This window comes from Polypterus senegalus, chromosome 6 (genome assembly GCF_016835505.1).
Source record: "Polypterus senegalus isolate Bchr_013 chromosome 6, ASM1683550v1, whole genome shotgun sequence".
Lineage (NCBI taxonomy): Eukaryota > Metazoa > Chordata > Cladistia > Polypteriformes > Polypteridae > Polypterus > Polypterus senegalus.
In genome coordinates this window covers 166,357,641-166,370,570 of record NC_053159.1, presented here as the reverse complement: position 1 = coordinate 166,370,570, position 12,930 = coordinate 166,357,641, and the positions used below count along the sequence as shown (strand labels likewise).

General features: G+C 40.5%; 1 protein-coding gene across 3 annotated transcripts in view; it reads left to right on the top strand.

Moving 5' to 3' along the window:
• The window catches only part of ifih1 (interferon induced with helicase C domain 1), a 164,021-nt gene that overhangs the window by 97,324 nt on the left and 53,767 nt on the right, over positions 1 to 12,930 (top strand). For all 3 annotated transcript variants that reach the window (XM_039757499.1, XM_039757498.1, XM_039757497.1), the window contains one exon: positions 8,228 to 8,435. In XM_039757499.1, coding sequence (XP_039613433.1) covers positions 8,228 to 8,435 — 208 coding nt within the window. The remainder of the gene's footprint in view (positions 1 to 8,227; positions 8,436 to 12,930) is intronic.

Sequence of the window (12,930 nt, the reverse complement as noted above, 5' to 3'; positions counted from 1 at the left end):
CACACTCTTGACGATAATCCTTCACAAAACAGCCACACTTGGGGATTTTTGCCATTATTTGATTGTTACTTCTGCCATTATCTGATCATGACACTAATTCATTACCACCGGAGAGGCTTGATCTTAATTCAGTTTTGTTTTTGCTCACAATAATCACTAGAAAGGTACAAGGGCCGCATACTTTTATTGACATCAGCCGGTTGCTTTCCAGTAGCAGCCTTCTACAATTGGCCATTGGAGACTTTCAAAATACCAGTGGTTACTCCTTGTGTTGATCAACCAAATTCTCCAAAGCGTTTTTCACAGTGAATTTGCTAGTTTTGCTGGTGATCTTATTTGACCAATTTTTCCCTGAAAATATACCCAACAAGGCCAGCTGAGATTACTTTTTTTTTGTCAGTGCCTCATGATGCTCTGTGAGGCCAGCATAACATCACAGAGCTGTAGCAGCCATGTTGGATAGAGATACGCATGTGCAGAACGTTCATGCATGCAAACTGTAAGCATACTAAATGTCATACTTTATACCACTGCCTGATGTACTTTGTGAATAATTTCAAGACATATATACATATTTGCAGTGTCACTACTCAATTGGTACTCCAGCTGGATTTGCATGTGTTAAAAAATACTTGCAATATTTGAGCGATATATAAGCTGATTATAATGTGAATACTTTAAAAAAATAATTTTTCTGCATAAATTATATTGTAAGTTGCATCTTCACTGCTGGATTAAGCAGGTTATACACCTCATTATGTAGCACAGATCAGGTAGTGACAGGAGCACCCACCTCAAGTATATAACGCTGATCACTTGCATCACAGGCTCTGTGTTAGGCAGTCACAGTGATAGGAGCTCAGCACAGAATAAGGAGTCGGAGTGTAATTTTATCGTAGAGGCACGGGGACACAGTCACTGCTGCCTCAGATTTCTTGTCACATTTTTAGCCTCGATAATTGCTCTAGCATAGATGGCACACACTTTTCTAACCCTCAGGATCAAACCATTGCACCATTGTTATAAACTCCAAACTAGCTCAGTTCCTCCTTCCCCATCGACTTCAATGCAGTTTGCCAAAATCCCCTACATATCCACGTTTTTGCCAAACTTGAGGCGAAACAAATTCAGCTGGGTTTCCTAGTTACTACACTAGTTACTAGTTACTACAAGAATTAGAACTTGCACTTTGCACAGCCAAGGTTTCATCACATCTTGTATGAATTGACAATTGTTCCAAACCTTCTCCTGAACATGGGAGGTGTGACAGGGACAAATGTTACCTCCTGTCGGATCTTTTCTAGTATCTTCCACATTTAAAACATGACGTGTGGTTTACGTATTAAACAGACTAAATACAGAGGATGCTTAAACATTCAGAATACAGTACAGTAAATTTTGAATTTAATCATTACAAAAAAGGAATTGTCAGCAGTGGGATCATAAGGAATCATGGTTCTGGAATTAGAATAATTTCATTAGAAAAATAATTTTTGGCAACTGTGCTGTTCTAAGGAGGTTGCAGAATGTCTTGGAGGTATTGGACACAAGACAGGGGCCAATCTTGGACCATCACATAACACAGCTGCACTCAGTCATGGTGGGACTTCCAGCTTAACCTGCATGGTTTTGTGATGTGAGAAGAAGACTAGGTACATGAGGACATTTTCAGGGAAGGTTCAGACTTCATGCAGACAATGCCATGAGTAGGGATTTGAACCAAGGACAGTGTTACTCACAGAGCCGCCATGCCACCCACAACAGCATAATAAGACAATAATGCCCCACATACTGTATTTTTAGTATAAATTATATTTCAGGATCTTTGAAAATCTTTGTACACTGTTATCAGTATTAGATAAAGTACTACGCAAATGCCCATGCTATAAAAAGCCCGGGTTCCTGGTAACCATGGATTGTGGCACTTCTATCAATCAATCGCATCGGTTTTGCATTAGCAGTTAAGTGAGCTTCTCTTTCCTCGGCAGTTTCATTTTGCTGACATGCTCACCTCAGTTGTCTATCAGCGGCTAAGCGAATTTCTCTCTCCTCTGAGGTTTCTCTTTGCCAATATGCTCACCTCGCTTGTGTATAATGGCTAAGCGAGTTTCTCTCTCCTCTAAGGTTTCTCTTTGACAACAGACTCACTTTCTTTGAGCTTCATGCTATAGCCTCACACTTCCGGGCCGGACGGACAGACACACACACTTAGGTTAAGTTAGCTGAAAAGTGAGTCATTACTTAAAGAAAAATGTTGAATCACATACGTAAAAATCGGCTGCATATTTTGGAAGATAATAATGTCATCTTTTATGGGTAAATCTAATGCAAGTACAGTTTTTTTTTTTTTAAATAGTTATAGTTTAATGAAGTGCCCTTTATTTCTTTTCGTGACATAAAGTAAAAGTCAGTCTAATTTGTGGTGCTATACTAGCATGTTCTTGTGTTTCAGAAAATGAATGTTTATACATTTCCCTGCTTTTGTCTTTATACTATTCACTGCCTCTTAATTCATTTTTGTACTAAATAAATCTAGAAAGTTATAAATGTAGTGAACCAAAAACACTATATACTCTGCTTGACAGCTTCTAGGGGCCCACTAAAACATACATGCCAAAAGCTAAAATGTGATGCTTGATAAGGAGCAGCTGAAGACAGTAATTTTTTTAACAAGAACAAATGTGACGTCCTTTTTGGTTTTAATCAAACTGCTTTATAAAAAAATAGGATACTTTTTCGAAACAGTAGAGGATTTTGACCTTCTATCATTTTTAATAACTCTTGAAGGTTTATTATTGATAGTGCAAATGTTCAGATTAGGGATGAGCATGGACATACAGCTAGATGAACAGTCCTTTGTTAAACATTAGTGAAGTTTTTAAATAAGCAACTAACAGATGTTACAGGTATGTGCATTTTTACTCTGGAAAGCCCCAGAGCATTCATTTCACTCCATTAGGCAGAAATGGTTCAAAAGTAGCTTGAAGCCATCTGTCTTTGCAGTCTTTTTATTGATAATGTTTTGGTGTTAGTGATTAAAATTCATATTTAAATATTTGTCTAATGATTTAAAATGATAGTATACTGCAGGTACAGCACAATGTGTGTGAGGGCTCAAAAGTCTATGTAAACAGAGCAGCAGAAAATCAAAACTTAAAGGTATTTTCCACCCAATTTTTTTTATAAATAACTAATCTCTATGCAATTGACTAGTGATGAAGAAGAAATTCTTTTGTTAATCTCGTGTTTTCTTGCAGAATGTATGATAGAATACAAGGCAATGGTGGCCAATGTTGTACAGTGATAAACAGTGTGACAAAGATCGCATATAGCTTGTGTCACATGATCCAAATGTCAGCCTAAATCTGAGACAACTTGTCGAAGTCCCCACTTACAACAAGGGCCATACCCTCGATTTAGTCATTACTGACTCAGTCCTCATCTCTGACCTCCAAGTATTGGATCTGGGTGCTTCTGATCACAAAATTGTGTCAATGGATTTACCCTCATATTCACTACACTCTAAACCACAGCGCTGTATCCACTTCAGGAACTTGAAAAAAATTAATTTGACTAATTTAAATGCTGACATTAAGAACGGGGCGGCACGGTGGCGCAGTGGTAGCACTGCTGCCTCGCAGTTAGGAAACCCGGGTTCACTTCCCGGGTCCTCCCTGCGTGGAGTTTGCATGTTCTCCCCGTGTCTGTGTGGGTTTCCTCCGGGCGGTCCGGTTTCCTCCCACAATCCAAAGCCAGGCAGATTGGTGCTTCTAAATTGGCCCTAGTGTGGGTGTGTTTGTGTGTGTCCTGCGGTGGGTTGGCACCCTGCCCAGGATTGGTTCCTGCCTTGTGCCCTGTGTTGGCTGGGATTGGCTCCAGCAGACCCCCGTGACCCTATTTGGATTCAGCGGGTTTGACAATGGATGGATGGATGGATGGACATTAAGAACTTTTCTATTGCTCCACACCTTTCTTCTGTCAATAAATTAGTCGATTATTACAACAGTGGGCTCCAGAACATCCTTGAGACCCATGCCCCAGTTAAATCACGAGTGGTCTCTTTTGCAAAATCTGCCCAGTGGTTTACAAGTGAGCTTAGACAGATGAAAGCAGCTGGGCGAGCCCTTGAGCAGCGTTTTGTTGCAACCTTTTAACGGTCCACAAATTAGCTTATCGGGAACACCAAAAAAACTACTTTGGTGAACTGACCACTGCCAGATCTCAATACTACTCAAATTTAATAAACAACAGTCCTGGAAGTTCCAAACAACTTTTTTCTGTAATAAATCATTTACTCAATCCTCATACCTACGCCTGTAATAATTTCACAGAGTAGCAGTGCAATAATTTTATTGAATATTTCACCTCTAAGGTAAACATCATCCGCTCCTCATTGTCTGTCTCCAGCCCTCCATCGCTGGATGTTTCTACATCAAAGCCAATGGGTTGCCTTTGCCAGTTCCTCTGTACCACAGTTAAAAAAGCTGAGGACATCATACAGAGGATGATGCCTTCAACATGTTCATTGGACCCCTTTCCTACTCCTCTGGTAAAAGCTAATGTGTCAGACTTAAGCCCTCTCATTGCTGATATCATTAATCACTCTCTCCAGAGCGACTTAGTCCCACTGGCCTTAAAAACCACAAAAAATAGACCTCATTTAAAAATATCCTTTTTTGGTCCTGAAGTGATAGCAAACTATCGTCCGATCTCCAACCATCCATTTTTGTCTAAGGTTTTGGAAAAGGTTGTTTTGGTTCAGCTTCAGGATCACCTCAAAAAATTCAAGCTGTTTGAAAAATTTCAATCTGGTTTCCGAACTTCTCACAATACAGAGACAGCCCTGGTCAGAGTCGCCAATTACCTCCTGATGGCTGCTGAACAGGGTTCCCCATCACTCCTTATCCTCCTGGACCTCACAGCTGCATTTGATACAGTAGATCATAATATTCTCCTTCATCATCCTCACTATATAATTGGACTTTCTGGCATTGCTTTGGAGTGGTTCAAGTCCTATTTTACGGATAGTCCTGAGTATGTGGCCTTGGGGGATGCTAAATCTCATACCCACACTGTCACCTGTGGGGACCCACAAGGATCAGTCCTTGGGCCAACTCTTTTTAATATCTATATGCTACCCCTGGGTCACATCATCCACAAGCATAGAGTTTCATTCCATTGCTATGCCGATGATACGCAGTTCTATGTGAGACTGGATTCAACTTCTCTTACACCTCCATCAACCCTATCCTCCTGTTTGGATGACATTAAGGCCTGGATGTCCAAGAACCTCCTTAAGCTGATCAACACTAAAACTGAAGCTCTTTTAATTAGCTGTATCAACTTCGTTCCTCTGTAAATTGTATTTCCTTTTTGACCATACCATTACCCTCTCCACTTTTATTACAAATCTGGGTGTCAAGTTAGACTCCCATCTGTCATTTAATACACATGTCCATCATCTTTGTGAAATGGCTTTCCTTCATCTCTGAAACATAGCCAAACTCCGTCCCTACCTTTCCCTCTGTGATGCTGAAAAGCTGGTTCATGCCTTTGTTTCATCCAGGCTGGATTATTGTAATGCACTCCTCATCGAGATCCCCAGCAAGAGCCTTCAAAAGCTCCAACAAATTCAAAATAGTGCTGCAAGAATCCTGATGAAGGTGCGGAATATGAACATATTTCACCAATCCTTCCGTCACTTCATTGGCTCCCTATCCGCTGCTGTATCTAATACACTGTGTTTGTTTACTCACCAGTGCATCCATGGAAATGCTCCACAATATCTGAAGGAACTCCTTGAACTACAAACCACTGCAAGAAACCTCCATTTTGCAAATACCTACCACCTTCACCCCCCTGTGACCAAAGTTCATACAATGGGTGACCGAGCCTTTGCAGCCGTTGAATGCCTTACCAGAGAGCATAAGAACACAGCAGGCTGTGTTTTAAAAAACAGATAAGAGACTTTTCTATTTAGGAAAGCTTATTAACAAGAATGCTATAATTATTGTTGTCTCTGTTTTTATCTTACTTTGCTTTTGTTTAAACTTTTTATGTAGCACTTTGAGATTTACTGCTAATGTAAAGTGCTCTATAAATAAAATTCATTATTATTATTATTATTATTATTAGTTACCCAGTCACATGTTTAAAGCATGCAAAACACATGCATTTTCTTTTTGTTAAAGTATTATTAAACTAGGAAACACTCAGATCTCCAGTCCTTGATTGTGTGGCCATGTCACTGCTTGCCATGAGAAGGACCTAAAACCCAATTAAATGGCAAAGGTAACCCGCGTTTTCAATTCTTTAGCTGTCTATGACTTTATTTTGCATACATTTGTGAGGAAAACAATCAGTCAACCTGTGCCATGTGTTTCACAGTCAACAGATGTCGCAGCAGTTGTTTTCCTATCAGCCATGCAAAGTGCATTCACTGCTGTTGTTTTCCTCTCAGCTATGCCACGTCCATTTGCTGCTGTAGTTTTCCTGTCAGCTATGACACGTGGCTGTTTGCCGTGAGAAGGATGCGAAGCACAATTATGTGGCCGAGGTAGCCCGCACCTTCTATTTTTGGGTTGTGTTATGTGTATCACATTATAAGCTCTTATAAGACCAAGATCAAGGTTGAAAGCCCAGTTTTTGAGTGACAGACAAACAATCTGTAACATTATATATATATGTATATATATATAATATAATAACATAAGTATATATAAGTATATATATATATATATATATATATATATATATATATATATATATATATATATATATATATATATATATATAGTAAGAAGAATGACCATTAGACATTGTGAAGGTTTGGGGCAGCCACCCGTATAATTTTTCCCGGCTGCAAAACAGTTGCAAAAGCATTGACATGTTCACATAATCGAGTCCAAAACAGAACTGCCTTATTATCCACAAGATAGCAGCTTTAAAGGCCAGTAGGGGAAGTGATGTCATCAGGACCGGAACCGTAGGAAGTGATGTTCCATGGTCCGCCGTGGAATTACTTGTCTCCTAAACACATGTGTGTGACAATAGATAGATATATATATATATATATATATATATATATATATATATACTGTTGTATATATAATCACACGCATGTGCATGGGTGGCAGTCTAAGGGCTTAACTGAGCATGAGCTACAGAGTCAGGAGTTGATGAATCGACCTCCAGAAGAAAAAACTAAATAAAGTTCTACCTACCAGACCACGCCCTTCTGCTGATCTCACTTACGCCCATATCCCGCCTCTTCCTGCCAAGCATGTATAAAGCTCTCTCTCTCTCTGTATATATATATATATATATATATATAGAGAGAGAGAGAGAGAGAGAGATACTACTGGAAAAATCTTCACATAAACAGGAAACAGAGTTTACAGTATATTGGATTAAATTTCTGAATTCAAGATTCGCTTCTCCCCACATTCACTGGTCAAGAGTCCCTTCAATTCAAAAATCTCAATGCCGTATGAATTGTGCTTCCTATTTATAATGTGCATTCATTTTTTGAAATATCTATTTACTAGTAGTAATATAGGCTTTGATTTTTAAGAAATTTCTGCACAGAAATACAGGCCATTCATAACCAGACTACGTTCACCATCTGTTAGGTTCTCAAGTGGGACATTTTCTTCTAATTGCCCATAAATAAAATACATTTGCTTGAGAGTATTTTTAAAGTCATTTCAGTATTGCCAGTGCACTTGGTAATCTTGTTGAACATATAGACTGGGCAGCATGGTGGTTCAATGGGTAGCACTGCTCCTTTGTGAATCTGGCTTCCTGGGTTCTAAATCTGTAACTGGTTGAAGTTCATATGGACTGTATGCATTTTCCCAGTGTCTACATGAGTGTTGTGGCAGGTATGCTCCATTTCTCTCCCATGTCCCAAAGCCTTGAATGTTAGGTTAAATGGCTGTTTTAAATTGGCTGGCTGTAGCTGTCTATGTGACATGAGTACTGTCCCTATTCAGGGTGCTTCCTGCCTGGGATAAACTTCAGTCCCCAACAGCCCTAAACAGTTAGAGAATGTTACGCAATGTAGACTCAAGCATAGACAGTAAGGCTATTCTTTACACTATTTAAAATACAGTACATATTGTGTCAGTAGCTAAAAAACATGGATGTGACTATAGATGATTTGTGCAGCTACATTTCTACAATAAGAAGACCTTATCTTGCCTTTCTTTTTTTCTTTCCATTTCAGGTGCCACTAGTAGAGCAGCATCATAAAAAAGAATTTGGGAAATTTCTGAAACACTACAAAGTCATAAAAGTCAGTGGGGATTCCCAGCTTAAAATTTCATTTACAGATGCAGTGAGAGAATCTGATGTTATCATTTGCACAGCTCAAATTCTAGAAAATTCTCTTTCAAGGGCTAAAGAAGAAGGATATAATGGTGTACGTCTATCAGGTATATTTTATTTTCCTTTTTTGCATTTTTAGTATATTAACATCAAGATATATCAACACATTACTATTAGACTTTGTTGGAGAATATATTGGTAAGGGAATATGTTTATCTGGAAGAAAAGGCAATTGATTTCTAACCACTGAGTCCAGTCCCATCTCTACTTGCCTCAGAAAACATCATATCCTTGTGTCACCAGTGCCAAATTACTCAGGGCTTGTCCTCAGCCTCCTCTGCGATAATAAAGTCTGCCTAAAGGTAGTCATCATTCCTATGATGGCAGTAATTGCACGTGAATCTATTTGCTCGGGTCAGAAGTCTTTTCAGAACATGTGCAGCTGAGCAATAAGAAGTTTTGGGACTCTGACATGAACTGCAGATACGTTACATAGTGGAAGGCCTCTGTTACTCTTGCCCTCCTTTTACAGTTTACATTCCCAAAATTGAGAATGAGAATATTAGAAAGTTTCAATGCACACTGAATGACTGATGAATGAAGCTGCAATTGCAAAAAATGACATGAGAAAGAGGAAGGGCCTGAAGCAGAAAAGGGCTCATAGTGGTCATTGGAGGGCTCCTTTACCAGTCAGTGTGCTTAGTCTGGGGCCATCAAGGGAACTCTGTCCTGTCACTGTAGCCAGTATGACAGCAGGGAATACTCAGAGGTCATCCTGGGGACAGACAAGTCTTAGAGATTACTAGAGGTCTGTCATATCACTAGGAGGATAGCAAGGGGATTTTAATCAAATAGGTGGGATGCCACTGTTTGCATTGAAGAGGAAGCATTTCAAAATATTTTATAGGTTCCTGACCCTCTGAACTGCAGTATTGACTTCCCAAGTTTTCACGTGTCTATTGTGTTTTGTTACAAGGTTAGGCAGAGCCATTTGGATGTATGGGTATATTTGGTTTAAAAGTGGATAGGAGCAAGTAGACGGTTCACTCAGCCTGAAATTTCTAAACCAATTGAAAACCTCATGAAGGAGGTGGGCGGGGATTTTAAACAACAAGGAGTAATGGTGCTCTTGTTCACCTGGTCTGACGGACAGCAAACTTGCAGTCATGACGGATAAACCTTCATGGCTGAATACTCTTCTAATAAAACCTATTAAACATATAAATGTTTGTCTTGTATGTTAAAGACAAATTAAAAATAAACATAACCAGTTCCAAAGGAAAAACCTTTCTGTAAAAACCAGATTTTACACTGGGCTAGGGGTAAAAGTGAGCTGCCATGAGTTGTATGTGGTGTCTTTTGCTCTCAGTTATGTCAGTACTGCTGTAGTCAATGTGAAGTTAAAAGAAAGTTTAAAGAAAGTGCATGACAAGATGAACTGTAAAAGATGCAGCGAGACTAAACAGTGTGTTGTTACACCAAGGTAAAAGGAGGTGAAAAGAACTGTCATTAACCGAGTTATTAAAAAAGAGCCACAGGAGATGTCATTTTCAGTTTTCAGGACGTACAAAACAATAAATGTGCCTAGTGATGCTCATGCAACTCCAGCAGGACAACAGTTGAGACAACACATCACCCAGAGTCTCACAGCATGTCTAAATGAATATCCATCCACCCATTATCCAACCTGCTATATCCTAACTACAGGGTCACAGGGGTCTGCTGGAGCCAATCCCAGCCAACACAGGGCGCAAGGCAGGAAATAAACCCCGGGCAGGGCGTCAGCCCTCCACAGGGCACACACACCAAGCACACACTAGGGACAATTTAGGATCGCCAATGCACCTAACCTGCATGTCTTTGGACTGTGGGAAGAATCCGGAGTACCCAGAGGAAACGCACGCAGACACAGGGAGAACATCCAAACTCCACGCAGGGAGGACCCGGGAAGCAAACCTGAGTCTCCGAACTGCGAGGCAGCAGCGCTTAAATGAATATCTAAAGTAAATTAACATTAGACTGGAAATGCCAAACATGCCTTGCCTGAATATGGTTGCAGCCTGTTGACATGTGGTATATACAGTATATTTACACCGATCAGCCACAACATTAATAGCACTGACAGGTGAAGTGGAGAGCATTAGTTATCTTGTTACAATGGCACCTGTCAAGGTCCGTGATATATTAGGCAGCAAGTGAACTGTTAGGCCTTGAAGGTGATATGTTGGGAGAAGGAAAAATGTGCACGCATAACGATCTGAGCGACTTTGACAAGGGCCAAGGTGTGATGGCTAGATGACTGGATCAGAACATCTCCAGGTCTTGTGGGGTGTTCCCAGAATGCAGTGGTTAATACCTACCAAAGGTGATCCAAGGGAGGACAGCCGGTGAATTAGCAACAGGGTCATGATGCACATGAGGAGAGAAGGCTAGCCTCTCTGGTCCAATGCCAATGCCACAGAGGAGCTACTGTAGCACAAGTTGCTGAAAAACATAATGCTGGCCATGTGAGAAACATGTCAGAACATACAGAGTGCATCACAACTTGATGTGTATTAGGCTACGCAGCTGAAAACCAGTCAGAGTGTCCATGCTGACTCCTGACCAGTGCCGAGAGGACCTACAAAGGACAGGTGAGCATCAGGACTGGACCATGTAGCAATGAATGAAGGCGGCATGGTCTGATGAATCATGCTTTCTTTTAGATCATGTGTACAGCCAGGCGCCTGTGGGTTGTTTACCTAAGGGACAGATGACAGCAGAATAGATAATGGGAGGAAGGCAAGCCAACAGATGGCATTGTGATGCTCTGGGCAATGTTCTGCTGGGAAACACGGGGGTCCTGGCATTCATGTAGTTGTTATCTTGACATGAAAAAACCTACCTAAAGATTGTTGCAGACCATGTACAACCCTTCTTGGCAATGGTATTCCCCAATGGCAGTAACTTCTTTCAGCAGAATAAACTGCAAAGATTGTTCAGGAATGCTTTGGGGAACATGACAAAGATTTCAAAGTTTTACTTGGCCTTCAAATTCCCCTGATCTCAATGTGATTAAGCATCTGTGTGATGTGCTGGAAAAACATGTCTGATCAATGTTGCAGCTTATAGGACTGAAAGGATCTACTGCTAACATCTTGGTGCCATATACCACAAGACACCTTCAGAGGTCTTGTAGAGTCCAAACCTTAACATTAACGGATGTTGTTGGCATGAGGGGGAACTACACAATATTAGGTAGGTGGTTTTAATACTGTGGCTGATCGGTGTAGACCACTTTTTAGCGAGTTGTCCCCAAATGTGTGTTCTCGTTTGAAGATCATGTCTGTCCCCACGAGGCTGACCTAGGAGATATATTGCATTATATAAATAAAATGTATTGTTATCACTATTATTATTTTTATTGGAATGTTAATAATGCCTGAATTGCCTACAAAGCCACATATGTGTAAACGTTTGTGCATTCGCGGCTCACTGAAAATTGCTGATGGAAAAGGAGTTTTCCTGCTATTTCTTTAGTGAAGACTATGAAGAGACAGCAATTTGCCTGCCATGTGAACAAAGTAATTTCACTAAATGAGAATAATATATATATATATATATATATATATATATATATATATATATATATATATATATATATATATATACCCATCCATCCATTTTCTAACCTGCCGAATCCAAATACAGGGTCACGGGGGTCTGCTAGAGCCAATCCTAGCCAACACAGGGCACAAGGCAGGAACCAATCCAGGGCAGGGTGCCAACCCACCGCAGGACATATATATATATATATACAGTGGAACCTCGGTTTGCGAGTATAATTCGTTCCGGAAACGTGCTAGCAATCCAAAGCACTCGTATATCAAAGCGAATTTCCCCATAAGAAATAATGGAAACTCAGATGATTCGTTCCACAACCCAAAACTATTCATATAAAAATGATTAATACAAAATCTAAAGTAAAATACATAATACAAATTAACCTGCATTTTACTTTTATAAAGAATCATGGCTGGTGTGAGTTTCTAAACTCATGTGGTATACCACCCAACGGGACAACATGCGGAAGAGCGTCCCAAAGCAATCGCAGTCTCCCAGCGCTGTAGCAGTTCGCCGTATAAGCGCATCCAAAATGATCGCAGACATGCTTTAAACGCCTGTCGTCAATGGGTCATACAAGGAACATTATAAAGATTCCGGTACAATAAATAACAGCGCTGTTGCTGTTTCAAGCTGAATAAAGCTGGTGTTAAAGTACTGAGACTCAGCTTCGTGTTTTGGGGAGCAAGACGGGGACTCGCACTTCACAGCGCACACACACACAGTCACAATGCTGTAGTAAACAGATGTTGACTATATGAGTGAGGCACACAGACTCAGACGGAGAATAGGAGACGATTGCCAGAGAGAGAGAGAGACGCGCTGGGCGAGCGAGATAAGGAGAGAGAGAGACGCGCTGGGCGAGCAAGCAAGATAAGGAGAGAGAGAGACAGAGACGCGCTGGGCGAGCGAGATGAGAGAGAGAGAGACGCGCTGGGCGAGCGAGCTAAGGAGAGAGACAGAAGAACCATCAGCTCAGTTGTGATCACATAACGCTCA